Source organism: Cnephaeus nilssonii, assembly GCF_951640355.1.
Source record: "Cnephaeus nilssonii genome assembly, chromosome: 18".
NCBI classification, from domain to species: Eukaryota; Metazoa; Chordata; class Mammalia; order Chiroptera; family Vespertilionidae; genus Cnephaeus; species Cnephaeus nilssonii.
In genome coordinates, this window is record NC_137089.1 from 10,226,501 (window position 1) to 10,253,858 (window position 27,358).

At 45.1% G+C, this 27,358-nt stretch overlaps 1 protein-coding gene across 6 annotated transcripts in view; it reads left to right on the forward strand.

Moving 5' to 3' along the window:
- The window catches only part of PTDSS1 (phosphatidylserine synthase 1), a 50,025-nt gene that overhangs the window by 8,407 nt on the left and 14,260 nt on the right, over window positions 1-27,358 (forward strand). Inside the window, exons 3-11 of one of the 6 annotated variants that reach the window (XM_079796487.1) lie at window positions 6,725-6,793; window positions 8,095-8,140; window positions 10,749-10,795; window positions 13,869-13,993; window positions 15,828-15,986; window positions 18,614-18,765; window positions 21,596-21,737; window positions 22,535-22,647; window positions 24,212-24,277. In XM_079796487.1, the coding sequence (XP_079652613.1) occupies window positions 6,725-6,793; window positions 8,095-8,140; window positions 10,749-10,795; window positions 13,869-13,993; window positions 15,828-15,986; window positions 18,614-18,765; window positions 21,596-21,737; window positions 22,535-22,647; window positions 24,212-24,277 (919 nt within the window). Of the gene's footprint in view, window positions 1-46; window positions 249-6,724; window positions 6,794-8,094; window positions 8,141-8,189; window positions 8,211-10,748; window positions 10,796-13,868; window positions 13,994-15,827; window positions 15,987-18,613; window positions 18,766-21,595; window positions 21,738-22,534; window positions 22,648-24,211; window positions 24,278-27,358 lie in introns of those variants that run through there. The other 5 variants (XM_079796488.1, XM_079796489.1, XM_079796491.1 and 2 more) reach the window with 5 other exon arrangements.

The window sequence follows — 27,358 nt, forward strand, 5'->3', positions numbered from 1 at the left end:
ATCACATTTCTCCTATGCATTGTGCCCTTTGGGTATTTTTTAGGTGTAAGCCATCTAGAAGATGAAACCAGAAGGTGGAATAAAAAAATAATCTGGGTTTTGTGTGATGGTTGAGGCACAGGCTCTGGAGGCAGACTGCCCGTTCTGCCACTTCCCTCGCTCTGTAGCCGCCACGTTAAGGACTCAGGAAACAGATTACTCACTAAACGAACCTATCAGTTTATTACTCTACAAAATGGAGGTAACAGGTAGGTACTGTTGTAAGAGTTAATTAATGCATGTTAAGTTCTCTGAAAAGAGAATGACAAATTGCAACCTCTCAGTGAATGTCAGCTGCTGTTCTTGTTGCTGTTTTTGTTATCATCAGCCCAGTCGTAAATGCTCAATCATTCAGTTACTCCTTTTTGCTACGGACAGGTTCAGCGCTATAATGAGTGTTACTTAATAATTTGTTGTCATAGTGATCTTTCATCACACTAAACTTTGCTGATTATATGTTTGGATATGAATTTTCATCAGCAGGTAAAAAAGACATTATTACCATGAATTTTACTCCCTATCATGATTATAGAGTGAGGCAGAAACTTTGTTTAAAAAACTAGTTTGGTATTCTGCCATCCTTAAGATTCATTCTTTCCTCTGAACTGTCCCTTACAAATCACTTTCATTTTTCTTATTCCCCTTCAGCACCTTCTTCCTAGGATATTTTTCTCTGTAACCATTTTTAAATGCCCACTTCCTATTTCCTATTTCTTTTACAGTTATGGTATTTTGAAATTCAGTCTTTCTTATGAGTATGCTCCATAAGCCCCATTCATGCTTTAAATATCTAAGTTGTGTTTTGTCTCTATTCTATTTATCCAGTAGAAGGTAATGTGTGATATGAGAAGCCTGTTATGAATGGTGCTGATTGCTGCATGGGAATGCACCATGGTAATAGGAGTCTAGTACCCATCCCAGTGTGTATGTGCTGGGTGGTGGTGTGCCTCCGCCAACAAGCAGCGCTCCGACACGAACTGGATGTCCTACAATTCACCTCCAGTCTGATACTGTCTACCCAGCGAGAGTGTCAGGTCCCACAGATTAAGGGCTCAGACCCCACTTCGGAGGCCAGTTGCAAGTCTAGGTTGTTACCTGTACTTCTTACAGGAATGGCTGTAAATCAGAGGTTCCCATAACCGCCTCCTTGGGTTCCACTGATTGCTCGAGAGGCTCACAGGACTCAGGAAGCCAGTTTACTCACTAAATGAACCTGTCAGTTTATTACAAAGGCTGTTCCTGAGCAGCCCGATGAAGATGCATGAAGCATGTGGTCAGAGTACGTGGGGAGGGCCAGGAGCTTCCATGTCTTCTCCGGGAGCACCGCTTTCCTGGCCTCTACACAAGGTCACAGCCCAGAAGCTCTCCTGCCCCATTCTCGCGGGGTTTTCTGGAGGCTCTATCACTTAGGCGCGATTGATCGAATCATTGACATTGGTGATCGGAGTCAATCTCCAGCTCCTCTCCCCTGGACTAGGTCTGGGAGTGGGACTGAAAGTTCCAAGCGTCTCATCACCTGGTTGGCTCCACTGGCAGCCAGCCCCACCCTCTGGTGCTTCCCGAAAGTCACCTCATTAACAGAACAAGAGACACTTTACTGCCCTCATCTCGTTGGAAATTCCAAGGGTTTTAGGGGCTCTGTGTCAAAAACAGGGACACAGATCCTGTTCCAAATATATATTTATTATAAATCACAGTATCACCCATGGCAAAGCCTTCAGGCTTTTCAGGAGGGTGGCAGTGGAATTTCGTTCTGTATTTTTGCTTATTTTGTGCAGCACTCTAGGTTTTTTGCTGGCAGCATGATAATCCAGCCATTAAGCCATGACTGAATCCTTTAGGGAATGCACTGTTGTAGATAGCCAAGTCATTGTGGAGTTGACCTCTCCAACCACTCAAGCTTTTAGATTAAGTATTTTTTTTCATGAGATTCTGCTCTACTCAGTGCAGACTGCGCTAACAGAATACTATAGAGTAGGGGGCTTCACACAGGATTTATCCTGAAGCACAATTTCTCTCCGGCTGTGAACCTGAAACCGGACACGTTATGTGCTCCCGGGACAAGGAGACAGGTGTTTGTCTTCTTGAAGGAAAGATTTCAATCAAGAGACAAAGTGTAGAAAAGCAAGAGAGAATTTATTGACAGCAGCAAACGTATACTTAGGGCAGTGAAACAAGGAAGGGCATAGAGAAAGCCACAGGAGAGCCGAGGCTGAGCTGCCGTGGCTCCCTGGGAAGTCAGAGAAAAGGGGGCCTTGGAGACAGGTTTAGGGGGTCTGCTGCCCATTGCTCCCCTGGTTGCAAGTCTCATGGGGTCCCTTAGAGGTTAGGGGATATGTGCCTGTGGGGGAAGAAAGGCGGAAGGAAATGGCATGGGCTTGTATGTTCCTTGAAGGGAGAGTGCACTGGGACCTTTGTTTTCAGGGATTTTAAAGGCTGGGCGTTTAGGGGAGATCTTAGGGGCAGATCAATAGAATATTTATCAGCTTTGTGCCGATGGACCAAAGTGAGGTTTATTCTCTTAATTTGTCTGTCCTTGGGTGTGGTTGGCAAATGGCACTAGTTGGATTTTTGTGTCTGTCTCCCTGAGTAGGGTGATTTAAACTGTTTACCCTCTGGTTGGGGAGAAGTGCAAACCATTTACTCTTACGTATCCTTGCTTTAGGGCGGATAGGATTTACTAGATGGCTGCAAACTGCTGTTGAACTATCTCAGTTGCCCTATTCCTTTTTCCTGCACTTTCCCTAGCTTCTTGCTATTCTATAACACTGTAGTGTGACAGGCTGAGGATAGACATTCCTGTTCCAAAGGAGAATGAGAAAGAAGGGAGGGGTGATGGGTGCGAAGCTAGCCCAGCACCTAGGAAGGCCAATTCTATGAGATCTTAGATCAAGAAGCCTTAAGGTTTAAGAATAATTCTCTTTGCCTCAGTGCTTGCCCTTTGAAACCAAGGTGAAGGCTGCCCTCCTCTTCCCTCCTCTCCATGACCTTGGCTCTCTGAGCTTATGATGGAAGTGACAGCCCAGCCTGGATAACCTCTGAATCACCTTTGGGGTCCTTCTTGTCTTAAAGAATAGCCAGCGTTCCCATCAGGTAACTCTGGTTCAGTCTCTAGGAAGTCCAACAGTCTTCGGAGTTAGGATTTCAACCTCAGAATTTGGAGGGACACACATTAACACCTGCATGTCTTGTGCACATATTGTAAACATGGGCCTTTCTGTGACAACCAGGGGTTCTGATATGCATAATTATTGGGGCATGATGACAAGACGTCCATGATATGGAATGAATTAACCTTGCTGTAGGATTCACTTTCTAGGAAAAGACCCTGATGTCAATCAGCTTCTTGGCTATTTGCCAGCTTCTTTTCCTTCTCACCTCCAACACACAAAGTCTCAGAATTTTAGGGTTAGATCGTTTGGACGTTGTGTAGCCTGGCCTCTTTCAAGGGTGCCATGTTGTAGTGCCAGCTAAGTGGCCACCTGCAATATAAATCATGTCACACACACTGGAACCACCAGGCTGTGTGTGGGTGGTCCCCCTGAGCTCGGGATCCTGGCCTTTTCATACAAAGGAAACTTAAGAATACAGCCCAATGCAAGAAGATTGTAAGACTCATCTCAGGTGGGATACCACCACAGGCCAGCTGCCACCAAAGCCCCCAGGGGAGGTGAGTAGGTGACAATTCAGGTGGTGGTGGTGACTGCCACCCCCCGCAGCCGCTCTTACCTTCTGTGTCCTGTGAAGGCCTGCTGCTTACTTGTCATCAGTTGATGCCAGGACCCTCATTGGCCTGTGTCCTCTGTTTCTATTTCTTATCTCGCCTGTCCCCAGTCCTACTCCTTTTGTAAGTCAATCAGCAGAGTACATGCTCAGGAAACCGATCAGTCTAAATGTGTCAGGTCTGGTCTTCAAGACTCCCTCTTTCTCTGGCTGTGTTGCTTGGTTCATAAGGGTTACTTCTTCACACTTTGAAGGTTTCTTTTTCTTTTCTTATTTTTTTTTTTGAATCGCTATTTCTTAAGGCTTTTTGATCTAAGATCTCAGAGCCATTTTGGAAGTCTGCCGACTCAATAGCCGTGATGTTACAGCCACCCATCCACGAAGCTTTAGTGGGAGCTGGGTTTGGGGCTTCACTAGCAGATGTTTTTCTTAAGGTACCAAAGGCCCTGAAGGTTGGGGGCTAAAATCTATTGGAGGTAACATTTTTTCATTCCTGCTGGTTTTTCCTCTTATTTGCTAATGAAGTCTTCTGATGTTCAGAGCCCACTCAACTTCCCCAGTCTCCCATGTGGAGCTGTGCTTTTGTTTTCTTTCTGGAAAGATAAAAGTTGAGTTTGTTTTATGCTTTTCTTATCCTGGGTGTGTGGACTTTGTGGTACCTACACATACAAAGAGGGGAGATCCCATAGGGATCACCTCGTTCAGCCTGCTCAGTTCACAGCTGAGAAGGCTGAACCCATAATCGTCATTCACCCAAAGAGGTCAAGAGGTCACGCTACTTGATGCCAGCCTGGTGACCCAGCCCAGCTCACGCGTTTTCCTGTACTCAGCATTGCTCTGGTTGTTTCTCCTATCAGGTGGTCTGTGAGGTGTTTTCTCTCTGTCTCCTATGTTCCTGTCTCCCTCTGCTTCTCTTCCTCTCCATCAGTCTCTGGCTTTCTTTTCCCAGGAGTGTGGTCTCAGGCAGTGTGCCCTGGGTCCTGCAGAAGGCGGATGTGGCCATACTCCTGTGTTGCCAGCGTCCTCCAAGACCAGCAGAGGCCAGCAGATCGATCCAAACCTGCATACTTTCTCCCTTTCCTACTCTCTTCCTGCCTTTCCTTCCCCCGCCACCTCTGGGCGCATGCTCACACACACCACTCACCTGGAGGTAGAGCATCCCCAAACAAGGTCCCAGATAGACCTGGAAAAGGACAATGTCAGTTCGGTAATCTTCATATGCAGGATGGGGTGTTGGGGACATGGGAGAGGAATGGATACTCAACTAGGGAATGTAATCGACTCTGTTTAAGTTCAGTGTGGCTTTGGGAGGTGCCTTGGAGTTGATGGGAGAGCCGGGCCACTGGGAAGGCTGCTCCTGAGCTGTGTGGCTGTCCCCTCCCAGAGCCAGACTTCAGGCCGCCCAGGAGCCACGTGCCGGAAGGCTGCTTCTCTGAGTGGAATATTTATGCCTCTTCTTGCTCCAGTCTTGTCATCTTATTTTCCATTCGCCCCACCCTTGGCACGTATTCTCAAATTAAGTAATGAAATGAATCGGAGAGACAAAGCCCAACATTTGTCTTCTCCTTGAAAGACACTTTGGGGCAGTGCCTGCAGTGGATGGCATTCACAGAATGGTTCTGTTTTGGCAACTTCAAATGCATTTATCCTTGACCCAGTAAAGGCTGCCCTGCATGCTTGAGTAGAGGTCTAAATATGATTGCGTCCATACGGCTCATGTGTGTGAGTTACACATGCTACCTGTGTGGTAGAATCGGTCAACTCCTCCGGGAAGGAGCCCTGTGACTTTTTTTTTGTTCAGAGTCTGAATAACGAAGAAAGCCCTTGACTTTCTCCATAGGGTTTTATAACAGTGCTTTGGGCCACAGGCAATAGGAAACCCATTTCAAAATGGCTTAACGAATAAGAAAAATGTGTCCTTTCGTACATCGCCAGCCGTTCCCCGATAGGTGGTTCCAGGGTTGGCTGTTCCGTGGCTCGGGGACCCCTCCTGTTTCCCACATCTCTAGCATGTTGGTCCCAGCCTGTGCTTCCGGCCCTGGTGATCTTGAGGGAGCTGCTCAGTCCTGACAGTGTCCTGACAGCAGGAGAAAACATCCTCCCTTCCTGTGTTTTTAAGAGGGAAGAGACCTTTTCTAGAGAGCCTCCAGCACACCCGCCCTCAGTCCTCCTTGCCCAGACGGCCTCTTTCCAAGGAGACCCGAGGGCAGGAACTTACAGTGCCCGGAGGAGTAGCTCACAGTCGATCTCATTGACCGAAAGAATAAAAGAAAGGATTACCTGCTTCGCCTTGGAGGTTAGCGGAGGCACATGGGACAGGAATGGATACTCAACAGATCCTTTGTCAGTCAACAGGATGAGTAACAGGCGAGGCTCTCCAGTTCCTTCCTTCGGCCCTGTCCACAGGCCCGGAGGGACAGGCCCCGGACCGACGGGAAGGAAGGCCTGCTCTCCTGCCGTCTGCTCTCCCGTTCTCTTCTGGTTCCCTTACGTCTGGTTCGTTTGTTTGTTTTAAATGCTACTTCCATCATCTCATTACAGCAACTGACACTCAGATATAAGTGTAATTTTATAATTGGAGTGTAATCATATCACTATATCGGGAGGGAAATTTAGAAGCCTATTTCAGTCTCCAGTTGGCTTGGAGATTTCTTTCAACAGATAACTGACTGGTGTACTTTTCTGGCTTCTGAAGACTTCCTTGAACTGTTCCTCTTCCACCCCCTCCCAAAGCACCCAAGCCTGCTCTGGACCCCAGTGCCTGGCCCACAGTGGCCTCTCAAAGGATAGATGTTGAATTAAGTAACGAATCTGCCAGCAAAAAAAGTCACAGCATTAGCCCTCTTTTCCCCTTGACTTACCGGCAAGAGAAAGAGCACGCAGCACTGCTGTAAGGTATTCTGAGTAGAGTGAAGTAGTATTTCTTGATTTTCCTGATTTTATCATTCTGTTTGTCCTTCAGGCTCATTTGGCTTCTCTGAGCTCAGCGTGGTGCCAATTACATCCCTGAGATTTGAAGGTGATCCAGAAGGTTCACGGCTTCTAATTTATTTTTAAGTTCTTATCTCCTCATTCTCTGCCCACTGCTCACTACTTTTTCTCATAAGTTTTCCCCCTTAGGTTTAAAATATGCATAGAAATGCTTTTATTTACTTTTCTTATTTCTTAAGAGACATTTAAACTTTAATAGTAAGCAAATATCTTCCAGCTTTATCAATTATACCTCAGTAAAGCTGAAAAAAAATAACAAGGAAGCAGACTAAGAGGCCTGGGGACAAAAGTGTAACTTCTAGTTTTTGTTTAAGAATTATACCTCCTGAGGGTTTGGTCCCTTAAACTTAGTAGTAGGGATAACTGTTGCTGGCAAGACAAGCAAGGCCTTGTTTCTGATTTCTAAGGTCGTTTTTGAAAGGCTCCTCTTCTCATGATGAAGACATTTTGCTTCTATGTCTTTTGAAATTCAGCTTGCTCTGGATATCTGATTACACGTATGTCCTCTGGATGCAGGGCCTGCTGAAGAAGAGAAAACAGGTAGTTTTCAGTGAGCCTGGTACGAAACCAGAATCCAGAGCAAAACAGGCCTCTTTCTTCCCACACTCAGTGCCTTCCCTGTTTCCGCCGCCTAGGCACCGAGCAGAGACCGGCTGGGGCCCCGGCTCCTCCGGGCACACTGGTGCATGGCTTGTTGGGAGAGGAGGTCTGTGCAGAAGGCCTTGAGGAAAGCAGTGTTCAGAGGAGGCTGAGGTGGTACTAACCCTCCTAGGCAGACCATGCTGTGGAAAGCATGGCTTTCAGAAGGCGGCTTGCATGGAGTAGCCAAGCGTGGGTGACCTAGTGAGCATAAATGCCAAGGCTTATGGTATAGAAAAATGCCAGCCTCGTTTTTGGTTTTTGTAAAAGTATAATGATGTTTTAGTAATAGTACTGTCTGATGACGACGATGGTTCTCTCAGTGAATAATGCTACTAAAATGCACTTCTAAGAAGGGGGCAGATTTGAAGTTGGCTGCTGAGACTCCCCTTACATGCGCCAGGGCTTTCTCTCACCTGTTGTCAGTAAATGACACAGTTGGTTCCCACCAGCCTGGTTGGGGACAGAGCACCTTGGTACTCGGTCTCTTCTGAAACCCACCTTCCTAAGCCTTTTTCGGATCCAGTGCATTTCAGTTGGCAAAGCTGAAAGGTCATTTTTAAAAGTTGTCTTTTTTGAGAAACATTGTGATGTGATATGATCTTTAAGTGGGAAACCTAGAAAAAAGAGGAAACATCAATTAGGGATAAGCCAAGGCTTAAAAACAAACAAACAGCAATAAAATGAAAATTCTCTTTCCAGGTCCTGGAACAGCGTGGGCCTGTCACAGGGAATCACAGAGTAACCGAGGGAAGTACCCTGGGGCTGAAGCAATTGTGTGTAGGTTAAGGCGAGCTGGAAGGCCCCTCGGCTCCCAGGTTCTCAAGCACCTGTCTGTCCTCTCACTTTGGAACAACTGCTGGGGGTCAGATAAGCCGGGGCTATGTCTGTTTTCCAGAGGCTTCTCTTACAGTAATGGCAGGTGGAAGAGGACTTTGGGGGCCTTTCTACTAGTTGGTGTGAGGGATCTCCCATCAGCTGCCTGGCATTTCCCCCATCCTTGCAGCTTTTCTTGACCTTGCTCATCAGTTCCAATTGCAGGACCTCAACAGCACCCCACCAGCTTGCTTCTCCCACCTTGCTCTCCTGACCCTGAGACAGTCCTGGCTCTGGCTCTCACTCCTCCTCAGTCTCTCCTCCTGCGCTGGCCCAGGCCTGACAGAGTTGATGGAGAAGTACTTGTGTGCTCTCAGACCAGAGAGGAGTCCTGTGAGCTGTGTGACCCTGGACAAGTTCTTTGGGGCTCACTGTTCTTATGTAAAATGGGGGTGATGGTACCCAGCTGTTAGGAGAACTAAGACAAAACGTAGGGGTGTCTCGGCCTTCAGCCTGGTACCCAGTGAGTGCTCAGAAAGTACTGCTGGCTATTATAAATTAACATTATGATTGCTCTTGAGAACAGCAACATACGGTTTTGAGTGTTGATTGGGCATGGAGTTCTATTGCATGCCAAATAGATTAGAGTTGGACCTTGTAAGAGGAAACCATAGAGAAGCTGGGGTCCCCTGTTATGAGAGGTTAATTCAGTGGCATGGATGAAGTAATATTTCAAGCCAGATAGCCATCATAATACGGAGGTCATTCATTCATGGTGACAAGTCGAGACATCAACTCACAATCAGTGAAGAGTGAAGAGAAAATTACTTAAAAGATGGCAATATTAGCTGTCAGTTTTCCAATGGCATGTGAAGAAAGTTAACCACATTATGATGTTACCTAAAGGGATTCAGGCTTCTCTGCTTCATTGTGCTTTTCGGAGAGAGGAGCAGATGATTAAAAAGACTGTAGGTATCTCTCACCTCTGAGCTCTCACTACTTGCCATCCAAAACTCGGGCACCAGATTAATTTGGATAAAGCAAAGTCTCTCTCAAAGCTAATGTACTTTCTGAATTCTCACCATCTATACTCAGGAACTGAATATAATTGGATAGTGGGCATACTTGTAACAGATTTTCCTAATGTGAACTTGATTCATCAAAAGAAAGCAGTTCATATATATTTTAATTTAGCCTGTGTAAGAAGAGAGGGATTTTAGAATGAGTTCCAGAATAAAAATTACAAGGTAAATATTTGCCTCAGACAGGATTCCCGGTTGCAAGCTACAGAAGCTGACCGTGCTGATTTAAAAGCCTGTTAACGGACATTGGCTGGAGGAGGAGTTGTAGGAGGCTGGGAAACAAGTTCCCAGGAAAGCTTCTAGACACTGGCGTGCCACGCAGAACTGGTCTGCTGGGGAAACCCCAGTGAGCTTAGGCTGTAGTCTGTCCCACTGTCACTTCTGCAGCGAACTGTGATGGAACCTCATGGCACAGTCAGCAGTGTGAGGAGTGCCCCCTCCCTCGACTTCCTGCTAGCCAGCACCGAGGGAGGCGAGGAGGGTGCATATTCACCTCTACTGCCGCCAGCTCTGAGGCTGAGTCTGGCATGGGTGCGACTGAAGAACCAGCCCTAGTTATAAAGAATCCTGGGCAGCAAGTTCTGGCATCTCCCGGGAGACGTGGGACGCATAACGCTGGAAGTTCTCCAAGCGTAGGAAGGCTGTTCCAAAGGCGTGGGCAGCTCCGGGCAGGTCCCGGGCCCATTAGAACAGTGTTCAACGTTGGCGAGTTGTAACCCTTCAGTTGGTCATAAATCGCTCTAGTGAACCCAGCTTGCTTGCCTTCTTCTGCCTTTTTTTTTTTAATGAAATAAAACAGAAGAGAAGGTATTGTGTATCACTTAGAGTAAGTTTCATCTTGTGAAACTTTTCATTGAACATGATCTGCATCTGTGTATGGAAACTGAGTTGCCAGGTAAAAGCTATTGTTACCACAGTTCATGATCTTAAAAGCCTGCAGCCTCCAGTGCTCAGAGTTTATTTTCAGTTTCACTACCCATCTCACTTATATGCAAAGCACAGTATTTGTCTTTTCTCTTTCATTTTCAGAATAAGTCATGTCCCTCCACCCTGACACACGCACAGACACACACACACACACACACACACACACACACACACACACACTGTCCAGACCTCTTTTCCCCTGGAGCTTCTGCGGAGCAGGGAGCTTTCACTTGTTGAGGTACAATCTGTATGACTTACACTTACAGGTAACCTACTTACTGTTATAACATTGTTTCCCTGGGAAATGATGACCTGAGTTCTAAAGAAAAAAACAAAACACGCACAACTTGAGGAGACTTGGGGCCTGTTATGTGTATGGCAATAGTTGTTACAATGTGGACAAAACATTTCAAACTAGACCTGGACCTCAAAGTATCTATAAAAACATAAAAAATTAAGTAAAGGGCCTCTTACTGTCTTTAGTCTTGTCTCTGAAATGAGTTCGTTCTAACCCTGTTATGTTACCTCCGCAGGTCCATTTACTCGGCCTCATCCAGCCTTATGGAGAATGGTTTTTGGTGAGTTACCCATTAGATTTTAAAATATATGCTACTTAAAATGTGTGTGTGTTTTTCCTGCATAGTATAGCAGTTTGCTTACTACTCTATAGGAAAAAAACTGTATAGCTTTTTATTTCTTGGTGTTGCTAATAGAAATTTTTCATTAAAATCTTTGCCACAAAATAAAGTATTGGTGACAATCAGCATCCTCGTACATGTGCACCCTTTTAGCTCCACTTGCCCCCTTCTTATGCTGTTGTCTCTACAGTACACAGGACTCGACATAGGGATTGTGGCTTGTTTTTCTTTAACCAGTCAACTACCACGCGTCCAAAACGGAACCCATCCCCACCCGCCACAATGTTTTGAATTTAATTTAAAAAATCAATTTGCAGTGAATATTATAAAAATAAATATATTACTCACAATTCGGGTGTTCTTGAATATTTTCAGCTGAAAATTCTCACGGAAAATGATTTTAAAGTTGGTCAGGGCTGCCACTTAGGGAAAACATTCTTTTTCTATAGACGCGCGTGGCGTGTGGGGAAGGTCCGCCGCTTGCATCTACAGATGCTTATGGTGGACAGTGGGTTAAGCATCTTCCTGTTTCTCTTCGCTAGTGCAAGCTCAAGTGTATCCTCTGAGCACATTGGTCTCATCGGCATCGAGGAGGACTGAAAAGTGCAACAATCTCAGTGTTATGAATGGGAAAGAACTTGGGAAAGGGAGAAATCTTTAGACAAAGAGCCCTGGTTTGAACTACAGTTTAGTGAAAAGCATTTAATATAAATACGGGATGTCTTATTTTTATTTGATTTCTAGTCCAAATAGTCAAATCACCTGAATGGATTTAATACAGATCTTCAGAACTGTAGACATTGGCTTTATCTTGCCTAAATAAGACATCAAATAAATTACTTGAACTTCAGAAAATGTAATCTTCTGCATGAGGACCTTAAAGATGGACCTTTTGCTCAAGATTGCCTGTTTTTCTCTCAATGTTCAGGGATCAAAGGTAAATCCCTTTGAATTTAGTGGTCAGTCCGGACCTTCGTCCAGTGCCCTGTGGGCAGGCGCTGCTCTGCCCCGAGGCTGGGATGGGCAGACAGCCCAGGAGCCGCTCTGCCAGTCAGGAGGGCCCTGCCGAGGGAGGACAGCTGCAGCAAACACACTGCGAAACCAGCCATCAGGAAAGTCAGATGTGGCTGAAGTGTTAGGACGTGTAGTAAAACCCTGTGAGGTGATAGTGACTGGGCGGCTGCTTTTGTTTGTGCGTGAGGGAGGCTGAAGGCAGGGTGCTTAATCCAAAACCTGCATGCAGAGGAGGATCTGAGCGTGCCAGGGCGGGGGTGGGAGCCAGACAGAGAATGAGACTCAGTGGTCCGCAGCGAGGAAACGTTCGGCGTGTCCTAGGCCGGGGTGGCTGGAGCTTAGCAGGCCTGGGGAAGTAGTGAGCGGTCAGAGTTAGGCACAGACGGAAACCTGCAGGGCCTGTAGGCCACTCAGGATTGTGGGTGTGAAGGGCAGTCGGAGATCATGGGAGGATTTTTTGCAGAGAAGTGAGATGGTTCATTTACATTTTTAAAAAGACAGTCCTGGTTGCACCATACTTTCACCTCGTGGACTTAATATTTCCGCTTGAAGTTAAAAGTTATTTTCAGCTAGTTGGCTACACCTGAGCTTTCCCTATTTCAAATGGTCCACTATAGGGAATGAGCAGTTTTGTTTCTTACCTGAGATCTTTTTGGGATCTTGGAGCCCTTTGCTAATCTGATGAGAACTATAAATCCTTTCCTCCCTTAACAGACACACAAACACACATGCACTCATGCATGCTTGCTCCACACACACAGTGCTGCAAGTTCTTCATGGACCTTGAAGCCCAGCCATGAACTGCAGTGTTTTCTTTCTATCTTGAAGTAATTATTTTGAGAGAATTATAATAAACAGGTACGGGGGGCGGGGGGGCATTTGAGTTGAAAGTTTGTGTAAAAATAGCTGGTGCATAAGTGCAAATCCCAGGAGGTCCTCACACCTATGTGCCTAGGCCCTGGGATCACGACCTGGTGGGAATGGTCCTCTACAATCCGCCCCCCCCCCCCCCCCCCATACACCCGCCCAGGCCCTGGGACTGGCAGCTCCCTGTTGGAAGGCCTGGCGCTGTCGCCGGTCCGTTGCATTCCAGCACGATGTCCTCTCCTCTGGAGTGGCTCCTGCAGATTAGTGCTGAGCCAGGTTTGGCGGGGTGCTGTGGTCCAAGGTCATCTGTATCACAGTGTCTAGATGGCCTATGTTAACGCATACATTCTAGCAGGTTCGACAGAAACAGGAGTGACAAAGCCCCGGTGGTTGGTTTTCTGAAGGGTATTTTCAGGCTTTGCCTCCTTAAAGCAGATTAACTTTATTTTTCAATGACGTGGGAAGATTACGAGGAAACCAGTTATGATAGGATGTGACAGGAAGGTAATGCCTGCAAAGGCTCATGTGGGCCACCTCCCGCACTCCAGACCTGTCACTGCTGAACTGGCCCCCCAACTATCTATGCCGGCCTCGCCCACCTGCACCCCCTCTCCACACAGTGGCCAGAGTCAGCCTCGTAAACGTTACCTACATCATCTTATTTCCCCACTGAAACCCCGTCAAGTGCTCCTTGTTTCACGTACGACAAAATCTGAAACCTTTGCCATGGCCCCCAGGCTGTCACTTCAGGGCCACCGCACCCCTTCCCCTCGCTGCTGGCACCCCAGCCACATGCCGGCTTCCAGACACTTCTCTGTCCAGACACCTACCTGCAACCTTTCTGGGCCTGAAAGCTGCGCTCACCCCTCCACTCCCACCCACCCCTCTCTCTGCCAGTCCTTCAAGTCTCGGCTTCCGCATACTTTTCTCAACAAGTGTTGCTGACCTCTCGGTCTGAAGTAGGGCTGTGCATGAGCCTCTCACCAAGGAAGCACCAGATTGTGCTGGGGGGTCTCGACACGCTGTGGCACAGGGTCGGTGTCGGCTTGGCCGGAAGTGACTCGGGAGTAATGTGTGTTGTGCATCCGACACCCAGGTCTGTCCTCAGTGTGACACTGTTTCTCTCCCTCAGGACTCAGTGTGCTCTACTTCCTCTTCCTGGTTTTCCTCCTCTTCCTGAACTTCGAGCAGGTGAAATCCATCATGTACTGGCTAGATCCAAATCTCCGCTACGCCACGAGGGAAGCGGACATCATGGTATGTAGTGGTCAGTGGCTCCGGGCATTGCTGGGCTCCTGGGTGTTGGAGGGAGTCCCATGCACATTCCAGTGGCTCCTGCTCCGTGTCTCCTGAGTAGAGAGCTAAACACAGGTCTCTGGGCAGGTTGGGGAGGGGCGTGGCTTCACCCTCTCGGAGCCAAGGGGTTGGCAGGGAGCGTGTGAACGTGATCATCAGACGGCCTTGGGTGTGTCTGCCTCCATCACTCGTTAGCTGTAGGACTTTGGGTAGCACACTATTTGGGGAGTTGACTGCGAACTAAAGAAACGTTATCCACGAGGCCTAGCACGGCGCCTGGCACACTCAGGTCCTCAGTGGTGGAACTGCACCTGCTCTGTCACCTCCAGCCTCCGCCACGATCCTTCCCACCTGCTGCCAAGAGGGGCCACTTGTCATGATGTAGGCCATTGCATTCATTAGCTTCACTAAATCACAAAACGTAACTTTATTCTTGGCTGAAGCTCTGTGCTTTGGTGTCAGAGGCTATTTTATACTGTAATGCATTCGCTCCACACCCCCTCCCTCAGTGCCTAACACTTGGTACAGTTTGAAGAAAGAGCTGGTGATGCTCAGAAAGGGAGGTCAGGCATTTGGGCCAGAGACAGACCCTGTTTAACGAACAAGAAACAGTAGGAAGGGACTTAATAAAAGGTCCGAGAAGTCATCCTTCTACTGCAGTTGAGATTGGTCAGACCCTTCGGAATGGTGTTTCCCGACTATATCTTTAACGTTTATAAAGGACATAAAGGCAGGAATAGGAATGCCAGAAATGACTTCAAAGTCTCGGGAGAACAGTCTGTGGGGGTTTGGACTCTAAGGAAGAGGATGGTGCAGGGTGACTTACAGCTTCTAATGATAATGATTTGTGACGGTTGGGGTGAGGGTGATAGCAGGGGCTGATTGGGGTTGTCTACTCTGCCAGGCACTGGGCTGGGCGCTTTGTATTGAATCTATACAAGCCTCACGCATGCAAGGCAGACAGTCATATCCCCATCTTTCTGAGGAGAAAATAGAAGCTTAAAATAGATAAGTATTTTGCTCAGAGCACAAATTGGTTAGATCCCTTTGGCTCTAAAACCTGTACTTGCCTTTTGGACTAGTCTTCAGTTATACAGTTATAATAATAATAATAATAATAATAATAATAATGGTAATAATAACAACAAGTGCTTTCATGCTCACTGAAGTCTGTGAAATCTTAGAGATTAGGAGAAAGATGTCTCAGATATATTTCCCCCACAATTTTCTTGGACTTCTTAAAAAATATTTTTTTATTGATTTCAGAGAGGAATGGAGAGGGAGAGAGAGATAGAAACATCAATGATGAGAGAGAATCATTAATCGGCTGCCTCCTGCACACCTCCTACTGGGGATTGAGCCTGAAACCCAGGCATGTACCCTTGACTGGAATTGAACCCAGGACCCTTCAGTCTGCAGGCTGACACTCTATCCACTGAGCCAAACCGGCTAGGGCTTTATTTATGTTTTGTTACTGATCTTAACACAGTTGCCCTGTGGTCAGGTGACATAGCATATGTGATACCCCTTCTTGAACATGTGTAAGCCTTTGTAAAATTATTTTGCTTCTCGTTTTAACCCAGCTTTTGCAGTTCAAAGCAAAGCAATTTAATTTATAAACTCTAATTAATGCTGATCCATATTTCTTTAAGATTCTTCAGTTATTAAAACATTTTTGTTGGGCAGGACATATATTAGTTATTAAGGTCACATCAGTTCCTATTTAACATCAGAATCCTGGAAGCCAGTTGATTTCTAGAGTATCATTAATTATTCCCCTTTTTACTTTAAACAGGAGTATGCTGTGAACTGCCATGTTATCACCTGGGAGAGGATTATCAGCCATTTCGATATATTTGCATTTGGACATTTCTGGGGCTGGGCCATGAAGGCCTTACTGATCCGCAGTTATGGTCTCTGCTGGACCATCAGCATCACCTGGGAGCTAACCGAGGTAAGAAGGGGGCAGGCCGTCATCTGGACCCTGCACTGTGGATAGTTCATATGGAGGAAGAAGCTGGTCCGTCAGTTCACGGTCAAGTATCCATTCTCCAGTGTCGGGAACAAAACTGCATTGAAAACACCCCCTTAGGAATATTTTACAGCTTTGTGAGAAAAAACTAGCTTCTTGCTAACTTAAACTGTGCCTCTATGTCACAAATCTTAAAGAGAAACAAATGAGCCCTGGCCAGCTAGCTCAGTTGCTTAGACCCGTGGTCGGCAAACCGCGGCTTGCGAGTCACATGTGGTTCTTTGGCCCCTTGAGTGTGGCTCTTCCACAAAATACCACGGCCTGGGCGAGTCTATTTTGAAGAAGTGGCGTTAGAAGAAGTTTAAGTTTAAAAAATGTGGCTCTCCAAAGAAATTTCAATCATTGTACTGTTGATATTTGACTCTGTTGACTAATGAGTTTGCGGACCACTGGCTTAGAACATCATCCCCATTCGCCAAGGTTGCAGGTTCGATCACTGGTCAGGGCACATACAAGAAGCAACCAATGAATGCTTCATAGAAAGTGGATAAATAAGTAGAACAAGTCAATGTTTCTCTCTCTCCCTTCCTTTCTCTCTAAAATCTATCAATAAATAAAAAATTTAAAAAAACACACAAATGAAATAAAGCTAAAGAATGAAATTGAAATCCCAAGTGAGACAAATAAAGGTTAATGAGATCTGCTTAGAAGTAAATAGGTAGTTTACCCAGTAATGAGTTTCCAGCTTGAAATAAATAGGATTGTGGTATTTAGGAATTACTAGGGCATTGTAGCTGAAGAATGAATTACTGATACAGCGTTACATCTCAGTAATCAAACGTATTGTCTCATTTAATGAATGGAAAGAGATATATTCTTGAAAAACCATTAGCAAAATGAAATTTGGGGAACGAACTTGTTTATTGTTTAGTTATTTTATTACTCTTATTCATTCACAAGAACATATTTTGGCCCTGTGCACAGCATGCTTCTCCAAGCCAGTCATTATCCTGCTCCTAACCCAGAGGAGCAGGGCTCTCCAGGGAAGCTCCCCAGGCTGCGGTGTCCTCCACGCCACTCCCACAGCCGCTTCGTTTCAGCAAATGTGTCATCACCGTCTGCCCATCTGCGAGGAAGAGCTGATGCTCCACCTCGTGGCTGGAAGCCCGGGAATGTGCCTCAGGGTAGTGACCCCCTGGGTCAGAGCGCAGGCCCCAGCCGTCACATGCCGGAGCTGCTTTGTACCTCTCGGCAGCAGGCACGTTAAGAAGGCAGGTGCCTCATACATGTGCATTTGTAATGTTTTAGTCCATGATATGCTTTCATGAGAAGTTTTATTTGGTAGTATTTATTATATTACTCCAGAGTAATTCTATTCTCTTCTATTACTTTGAAATTATATTACTTTGTAATTATGGGGTTGCCTCCTTAGAGAACCCCAGGCAGTTTCTCTGTAATTTCAGACTTTAAAACGGGCCTTCACATGGCAGGGCGTTCTGCCCTTGGTTTGAACAACATTGTGCAGTAGACTTCTGTTCCACCCTGGACAGTACTGTTCCCCTTTCTGAAACGCCTCATCTCCATCTCTGTCTCCCGAAGCCAGTCGTTTCTGGCCTTAATGATCCCACTTCAGTATACCTTCCTTGCAGAAGCCTGTGCAATTGCCATCTCTCAGGATGGCTCTCTCTCGTCCCCACTGTGCTCCTTTTATGTCACCATGGTAACACTTGGCACAGCCTACACTGTTTTGTGGTTCTAGATGAACATCTGACTCCTGCCCTTGAGATCAAGCACCTTGATTTCATTTTGTCTTACCACCTGCTCATCATCGCTGTTTCATAAAAGATGATCATTTTTGGGAATCAGTTAGTATGAGCTTTCCCTTTAAGCTATCAGTTCCGTATATCATGTCCTCAAGGTCTATCTTTTTCACTTTATGCTTACAGTTTCCTCCCTGTTTTACCCAAATAAACAGGGAGTGGAATATTTCTAAAATGCACAGCTTCAATGACCAAGCTGCTAATCTTGAGTATTATGCCAGTGCTTCGTTGGCAGGTCTGAGAACTTCTCTCCTTTACCCTCCTGAGTCCTTGTCGTGTTGCCCTTAGCCAGCGCAGTTCATCAGTAGTATTTTGTAAAGAGGGACCATCATTTCTTTAAAGGCCTCTGTCAAAAGATGAGCTGTCTGCATCAGTACTGTTTGCAAACCATTCGCAATATAAAAAACAAGAACCAGAATACAAACCGTACTTTTTTTTTTAATACATCAGGAAAAACTGACATAGCAACAACTTTTCCTAAAACATGTATTATTAAAAGGAAATTTGCCAGGCTGGTGTGGCTCAGTGGTTGAGCATTAACTTATGAACTAGGAGGTCACAGTTGGATTCCTGGTCAGGGCACATGCCTGGATTGTGGGCTCGATCCCCAGTAGGAGGTGTGCAGGAGGCAGTTAATTCATGATTCTCTGTTATCAATATTTCTATCTCTCCCTTTCCCTTCCTCTCTGAAATAAGTTAAAAACATTTTTTTAAAAAGGAAATTTATCTGTATGTGTGGTACTCCATTTTTTTATTTTATTTTACCACCGTCGTCTGTTGTGTTCTCAGCTTTTCTTCATGCATCTGCTGCCTAATTTCGCTGAGTGCTGGTGGGACCAGGTGGTCCTGGACATCCTGCTGTGCAACGGCGGCGGCATCTGGCTGGGCATGGTCGTCTGCCGGTTCTTAGAGATGAGGACCTACCACTGGGCAAGCTTCAGGTGAGCCGCGCCTCTGGACAGTGTCACAGCTTTCGCAGCGAACCGGAACTGCTGTCGTAGATGCAGCCTGTGATACGGTCTTTGATGACAAGAAGTAAATTACACATTAGTAATTGAAACTCATAAATGATTAGAAACCTAATTTCAGGCATTCATTCAGAAAGTACTAAGTCATTTATGATTTTCTCAAAACTGCCTCCTTTTTACCTGTGTGCCTCAGGCTGCCATCGCTGGATTAATTAGTCCCCTGTCTCCAAGGTAACCAACCCCTCAAAGCCTCCTCACACCATTGCTGGGCTGATTTTTTAAAGATTGTCCCATTCACCATGTCATTCCCCTATGACAGCTTCTCATGGTCTTTAGGACAAAGTGTGCTTCCGTGGACTCAGCAGGGTACCTTTCTTCACACCCTCCAGGGTACCGAGTGCCCTGAGCCCATGTATAGACTCCCGCCTGCCTGGGTCTGCCATGTATACACTCCCGTCGGCCTGGGTTTGACCTGTGTTCCCATGGGCCTTCACTTTCCTGACCTGGCTCACTTGTTACGTCTTCAGGTAGTTGTCTCTGACTGCCTAGTTTAAGTTGCGGGTTCCTCCTCTGCCTCCGTGGAGGACAGTGCACACCCCGTCATTCTTTATCCTGCTTCTCTGAACTTGTTCCTCAGTTTGACTGGCAGGAACCATGCCATTGATGAGGAGGGAAAGCACGCGGTAGTGATAATGAAAATAGTCGTTTTTAGTGTGTTTAAAACTTCATTTATTTATATAACAAAATATGAGCATTTTCCAACAGTTAAATTTTTAAAAAATGTAATTTCAAAAGGGTTTCTTCATATCCCAACATATGGATAAACCATAAGGTATTTAAACAATTCCCTTTTATGAGCATTTAGTTATTTCAAACTTTTCACTTTTATAAAAAAAAAAAGTGGACATTTTTGAATAAGTGTCTTTGTGCACATATCTGATTTTTTTTAACATAAATTCTTACAAGTAGTATATTCCAACTTATGTTCTCACCTGTATACACTAATGAATATTTGTTCATTTCACTATTGCTTTGAATTTTATTTTTAAACGTTGTCAATTTTATTACACATGAAATTGTGTGATATTAAATTTCTAGTATATTTCTATTGGATTTTTCTCTTCCATTAGCACTTTTTCTGGATTAAGGATTTTAACATTTGTCATAATTGTGACTTTATTTTCCATTTTGTCATCCTCTTTTTATTTTATTTTGTGGTAATTTTGTTATTTAAACTTTAAAAGCTTTAAATCTTTTTGTTTAGGTTAATGTTAACCCGTATTTTCTTCTAATTCTTTAATGGCTTAGTCTTTTTATTATAAGAAATTTTAGAATTACTTCTTTAGCCAATGACTGGAAAGGATGCTTGTTAATATATTTAAGATAGTACATATAAATGTAACAAACCGTAGCTGTGCTGGATACTGCTCCAAGCAAGCTCTATAAAGCAGTTTAGCTGCCTATCAATCCGAAGGGTAGACACTACATTTTTCTCATTTTAGGGATGACGATACAGAGACTTAGGTTTAGTAATTCGCTGAAGGACATAGTATAACCAGCGAATGGTTGAATCTGAATTTGTGTCAGACTGTCTGGCTCCTTAAACCCTGACATAACGCTTCCCTATTTTCATATATTTATGCTTCAAATTCAACTTGAGAATCATTTTGTCGGGTTACCAAACTAATCAACAGAAAATACCATTGGTGCTTTTTAAAAAGTTCTATGAAATGTGCAAATAACTATAGATTCCCTTAAGTTGAATTAACAACTTCTTTACTATGTGAAGTATTCCAGATCCCAATTATGCCAAATTTCTCTATTTATTCCCAACTATCCCTACATCTTTTTTCGAAGTTTGGCCATTTTTTAAAAATACAGGTCCTTCATAGTTCTTGTTTATTTTGGATAGTTTCTGTTTTGCTGTTGCTTTTTTGTCGAGAATGTGCTTGCCGTAAGGTTTTCTCACTCCATGCTTGTTGATGGGGAGGTGAGTGAATGAGGAGCAAACCTGGTTTCCTTCCACTGCCCCCGCCCCCCCCAGCCTCCAAAGGAATAAAGGCCTGACTCGTTTGCACTTGTGCCTTCAGCACTTAGCACGGTCTGAGACTTAAAGATCCCTGATGTGCGTTAACCCTGTTCACTGCTGCGTACCGGGGTTTCGGCTCTCCCGCACTAGCGAGGCAGGGCTGGCGTGCACACCCGCTCCCGGGCTCGCAGAGTGAGCCTGCGTCCTCCAGTTGCTCTCTCTGAGCCTACATGTTCTCATCTGTAATATGTGACTCTTCCTGCCATGGGCATATGACATGTTTAATTAAATCAATTCTGGGATCAATAATAAGGTTAAAAATCGCGGCTCACTTACCTGAGGGAGAAACAGGGTGAAGTGAAGACGTGGGAGACCGCGAGAAAATGGAGCATGTTCTCTTACTAAAACGCCCCGGTCTGGGAGGCACACAGTGGTGGGAATCGGATCCTGGCTGGCCCCCTCCTCCTTCCCGCCTGGTCCAGAAGGTGGTCTCCAGTGCCTCTCAGCTTCTTCGCCGGCCGGTCACCAAGCAAGGCCTCTCCTGGCTCTGCGGGGCCTGGGCTCTGCTGGCTGTCATCCCGGACCTCCCCAGGGCGTCACCTGTGCAGAGGGGCTCTTGTTGCGGAGCCAGTTCACGGAGAAAGGACTCTTCTGTGCGGGGCACTGGTTGTAAACGGTCAACGCAGAGGGTTTTTTGGTTTGTTTGTTTTTTCTTGTTTTGGGGTTTTTGTTCTTCCCCTTTCTTATCTCACTGGAGCTGTTCTCTTCTTACAGGGACATCCACACCACCACTGGGAAAATCAAAAGAGCCGTGCTGCAGTTCACGCCTGCCAGCTGGACCTACGTTCGATGGTTCGACCCCAAGTCTTCATTTCAGAGGGTGGCCGGGATATACCTTTTCATGATCATCTGGCAGGTATTCTTCTTTTCAGATGCCCTGAACTAGGGGAAAAAATAATTCTATCCAAGAATTTAGAGGTGATGATAGTTGACATTGCTTACCGGCTAGGTGTTTCATCATGAAGGCATTTTAAAATCTGAGTCTTTGAATGACAAATAAGGAACAAATTAAAAGTCCCCTAAAGTTGCTCATAGTAAGCATCCATCACCCAATGAATTAGGCATTGGATTGCTTTTTAGAAAGATCATTTTCAGGACCAGAGGAACAAATGCAAGGCTTTTTTTTATGTTTCAAATTCAGTGTGTGATTTTTAAAATTGTGTCTAGGCTGTTGCCACTTTGGGTAATTTATTTTATTTTATTTGTTTAAATATGTTTTCATTGATTTTAGGGGGAGAGAGAGAGAGAGAAACATCAATGATGAGAGAGAATCATTGATCAGCTGCCTCCTTGTATGCCCCCCACTGGGGATCAAACCCGCAACTGAGGCATGTGACCCGACCAGGAATGGAACTGGGACTATCCCAGCAGGTCACACACCTGACAACTGTGTGAACCAGGAAGCATGACAAGAAGCTGGTGCCCCAGGTGCTTCTCCTAGCACCCCAGCACCTCCCGCTTGCCCCCCGCTGGCCAATGCCCATGTTGTACCGGCTGTCACAAGTCTCAGTAGCGACCCTTGGGAGACCCCAGGTGTTCTCTGGAAATGCTTTGAACATGCAGTTATTTTTAGTTGTAGACTTCCCATAGGGGAATATAGGATTATGACTTAGAATGACGTATCAGGTTGACTGCTGCCTCCTTCTTTTTCAGCTGACGGAGTTGAACACCTTCTTCTTGAAACATATCTTTGTGTTCCAAGCCGGTCATCCGCTGAGCTGGTGTAGGATTCTCTTTATTGGTGGCATCACGGCGCCCACAGTGAGGTAATGCTGGATAAGTCTCACTGTCACCGAGCATGTGAGCCTGCTTTGTGTTCTCCTGTTTAGCATAGGGAGGTCACACAAACTAGCAGATTTTCCATGAAGCTAGCATTGTAAAGAATTATATGTTCATAATATGAAGAAAATGTTTTGCTCAGACCTCAGTAACAGAAGTGAATAATCAAAACCACAACATTATTTTCAAACCCCTTATAATCTCCAAGGCCTATTAAAAAAAAATGAGTAGCAGTGATATTGAGGTTTCCTTTTTAATGAGATTATTGAAAAATACAAATGTTTTTATGGTAGATCTGAAGTCATAGATGATGTTATTTTTTTAATTATAGTTGACATTCAATATTTTTAACGTATTTTTATTGATTTCAGAGAGGAAGGGAGAGGGAGAGAGAGACAGAAACATTAATGATGAGAGAGAATCATTGATCAACTGCCTCCTGCATGCCCTACACTGGGGATTGAGGTCACAACCTGGGCATGTGCCCTGACCGGGACTCGAACCGTGACCTCCTGGTTCATAGGTCAACGCTCAACCACTGAGACAACATCAGCTGGGCAAAGACCTGAATTCTTTATCACTAGACTTCTTCAGCGGGGTCTTTGGGGTGAAGAGATGATAGTTCGTGGATGAGCTTTAGGTATAAGAGAATCCCCTGAAGTTTAATGCAAAATTCTTTGTTTTATATGCCTTTATAGATGGCTTTCATAAATCCTCAAAGTTTGTTATCTCAAAAACGATGATGAACTCCTGGTTCAGGTGCAGCTTCTGAAGGCATGGGTTGAGCACTAGAATGTGGCTAGTCCACATCGAAATGTGCTGTAATGTAAAATACCCCGGAGTGTGGAGACTTAGTACAAAAACAATATAGAGCATTTCTTTATCATGTTTTCAATATATTGGGTTAAATAACATAGATTATGAAAGTGAATTTCATCTTTCATTTTTCCATTTCTTATGTGGCTATTGGAAAATTTTAAATTGCATTTGTGGCTTGTATTGTATTTCTGTTGGGTAGGTGCTGCTCTAAGTCTTTCAACTCTATATCATTGCCCACCCACTTTTCTGTTTTAATCTTGTCAATAACATTCAAAATCATTGGCATTTAGTGACTGCGAGGTGCCATTCTGGTTTCTGAGAGCCAGAAAATATCTGTGTTTATTGCCTGGTTACCTGCAGCCACCTTGGCCTGGAGTGAGCCAGAGGAGACAGTTAATGACAGTGCAGGTGACTCTCAGAATCGCCTCCATAGAGGGGGACTGAGGCACCCACTGGGGCTGCTTTGGCTCAAGGCTCTGGGAGCCTGTCCCTGGACCAAGACCATCTTCAAACCAGGCTCCCCTCCTTGCAACCCAGCCCGAACTCCTAACCTCTCACAGGAACATTTCAACAGTCACCAGCTTCCTAGTTCCTTGAGTAGAACTAGACCAGGCAGCTGGAGTGTATGGAAGAGGGCAGGACATCTGGATATTCATCTGTCACAGTAACTTAATTCCATGTTGACTGGCTGGGCTTACAGAAGCTCAGTGAATTCCCCCTTTGTCCTTTCAGACAGTACTACGCTTACCTCACCGACACGCAGTGCAAGCGCGTGGGGACTCAGTGCTGGGTGTTTGGGTAAGTACCTGCCCCTGTGGAGGTTTACAAAACACGTACGCCTCTAAATCGCTTTTGCTATTTCTTCACCCTGTGTTGAATGCCTTTCAATGCAATTTTCCTAGGAAGGCTTGCTGATGTTTTTAGATGGCTTTCATTTGTGGAGGGGTTTTTTTTAACCTTAGTTCTTTTTATTCTCAGAAGATAAAGTATAAAATACAGTGAATTAGATAATTACTTTATAATCCCTTTAAATTAAGGTAGATTAAAAGCTTCAAATTTGACTTTTCCAAATGTTTAGTAGATATTTTTGCTTGTTTGGTTTTATTTTTTTACATTTATTTTTCAATTATAGTTGACATTCAATATTATTTTATATTAGTTTCAGCTGTATAACATCCAGTGGTTCTCAACCTTTCGTTGCTACTTCATAACTGTAATTTTGCTACTGTTAATGAATCATAATATAAATATCTGTGTTTTCCGATGGCCTTAGGCGACCCTGCTAGCGATTCTCAACCTGTGGGTCCCAGGTTGAGAACCGATAGCAGGGTCGCCTAAGGCCATCGGAAAACACAGATATTTACATTACGATTCATTAACAGTAGCAAAATTACAGTTATGAAGTAGAAACGATAGCAAAATTACAGTTATGAAGTAGCAACGAAAATAATTTTATGGTTGGGGGTCACCACAACATGAGGAACTGTATTAAAGGGTCGAGGCATTAGAAAGGTTGAGAACCACTGGATTTATATAATTTACGAAGTGATCCCCCTTGATAAGTCTAGTACCCACCTAGCACCATAGTTATCACAGTATTATTAACTATATTCCCAAGCTGTACTTGATATCCTCTGACTGTTTTGTAACTGTCAATCTGTGCTTCTCAATCCCTTCACCTTTTTCACCCAGTCCCCACCCTTCCCCTCTGGGAACCATCAGTTTGTTCTCTGTGCCTGTGAGTCTGTTTTGTTTATTTATTTTGTTCTTTAGCTTCCACGTATAAGTGAAATTGTATGGTATTTGTCTTTCTCTGTCTGACTTATTTCACTTAGCAAAATTAATACCTTCTAGCTCCATCCATATTGTCACAAATGTTAAGATTTCATTCTTTTTTATGGCCAAGTGGTATTTCATTGTGTATATGTATCACATCATCTTTATCTACTTGTCTGTTGATAGATACTTGGGTTGCTTCCATACCTTGGCTATTGTAAATAATGCTGCAATGAACATAGAGGTGCACATATTTTTTCGAATTAGTGTTTTGGGTTTCTTCGGATGTATACCCAGAGATAGAATTACTGGGTCATGTGGCAGTCCTAGTTTTAATTTTTTGAGGAACCTCCATACGCCTTTCCACGGTGGGTGCACCAGTTTGCAATCCAGCAACAGTGCATGAGGGTTCCCTTTTCTCCACATCCTCGCCAGCACTTGTTGTTTGTTGATTTATTGGCGATAGCATATGGTTTCTTTTATTAACATTACCTTTTCTGATTTAAGATTAGAATAGTTAATTGGCAAATTATAGAAAGAGGGTATAGAAACTGCTTTTAAAGAAATATTAGGAAATCAAAGGTATCTCCCACCTAGAACTCAGATACCTTATTTGATTAAATAAATTAGATACAAAATGGATTTTTCCAATGTCATCTGAATTTGATGACAAGTTTGGGACATCATTTTGTGATGGCCTTTCCTATACTTTATGTTACTTCACATCAAAAAGACCCTGCAAAGCCCTAGCTGGTTTGGCTCAGCGGATAGAGCGTTGGCCTGCAGACTGGGGGGTCCCAGGTTCGATTCCAATCAAGGGCACATACCCAGGTTGCAGGCTTGATCCCCAGTGGGGGACATGCAAGAGGCAGTCAATCAGTGATTCTCTCTCATCATTGATGTTTATATCTCTCTCACTCCCTTTTCCTTCCTCTCTGAAATCAATAAAAGAAATATATATATTTTTAAAAAGACCCTGCAAAACAGCTGCTTGATATATGCCAAGGTATAAGTTCATTATCCCCAAGAGAACTAACACTTAGCCACATGGTCACAATTTATTGTCTTGTTAAGGATACAAATGCTGCATCTGAATTTACTATTATTTAAGTGATGAAAGAAACCACAGGTTATCTAATTTATAGTACCCCTCCCCCCATGTGAAATGTGAGACCATCTTCAATATGCTAGGTCAGTGGTGCTTAAACACTATGAACAATTCAGGTGCCATTTAGCATTTGAAGTTCTAGAGACATCCAGCAAATCTGTACGTGACATTCAGTCCCTTAGGTCACTTAGATTCAAAATGCTAACTTCTAAATTGAGTGTGAAAGCATATATTTGATGAAAACCTATAGTAGGGAAAAATTACTCCTTTCCACAGATCCTGGTGACCGAGTTTCACAGCCTCCTCCCACCCTCACCTCGCTTTCCCTCCAGGCCACTCCCTGTTTCAGGCCCTCGGTGCTCACGCTGCTGGGGTAGCTCCCCCTCCCAGCACCCCCCTCATCCCTCCTCCTGGATGGTGCCCCTTCATCCTGCCTCCCTGCCCCCTCACTCAGAGGCACCTCCACGACAGCCCCACGCTCCTGGCAGTAGTGGGTTATTTTTCAGTTATTTTTTTTAGCAGCTGAATCCCTTTCCTCAAATGACATCCTGCCCCAACCCCTAATGTACATCAGAACAAGTGAGTGGAACTGTGCTGGGTATTCCCACTTGGTCCTCTTCTCAGCCCCCCTCCCTGCCCGGGTTCTTGGGAGGTCAGAGTTCCAGGAGGGCAGTGGAAGTGTTCTTTCTGGTGAGGCCCCACCCACCCGGCTACCACTTCCTCCAAAAAGGCGCTGGTGCTCACCCTAATCAGAACGGACTCACTGTGGAACGCTTCCTGGCTTTGTGCGATGGTGTAAAGGCTGGGTCACCTTATCCGTGCCTCACTTCCACTGTGCAGGGGGAGGGGAGGGGAGGCTCACCCCTGCCTGGAGCCCCGCCAGAGCCTCCTGGGCTGCTGTGGGCAGTGCCGTGCGGTGCAGGAGGCGGGGGCAGCCTCAGGGTCCCCCCCGCCCCCGCCCCGAGCTTACACTCTGAGCCCCGAGCTTACACTCT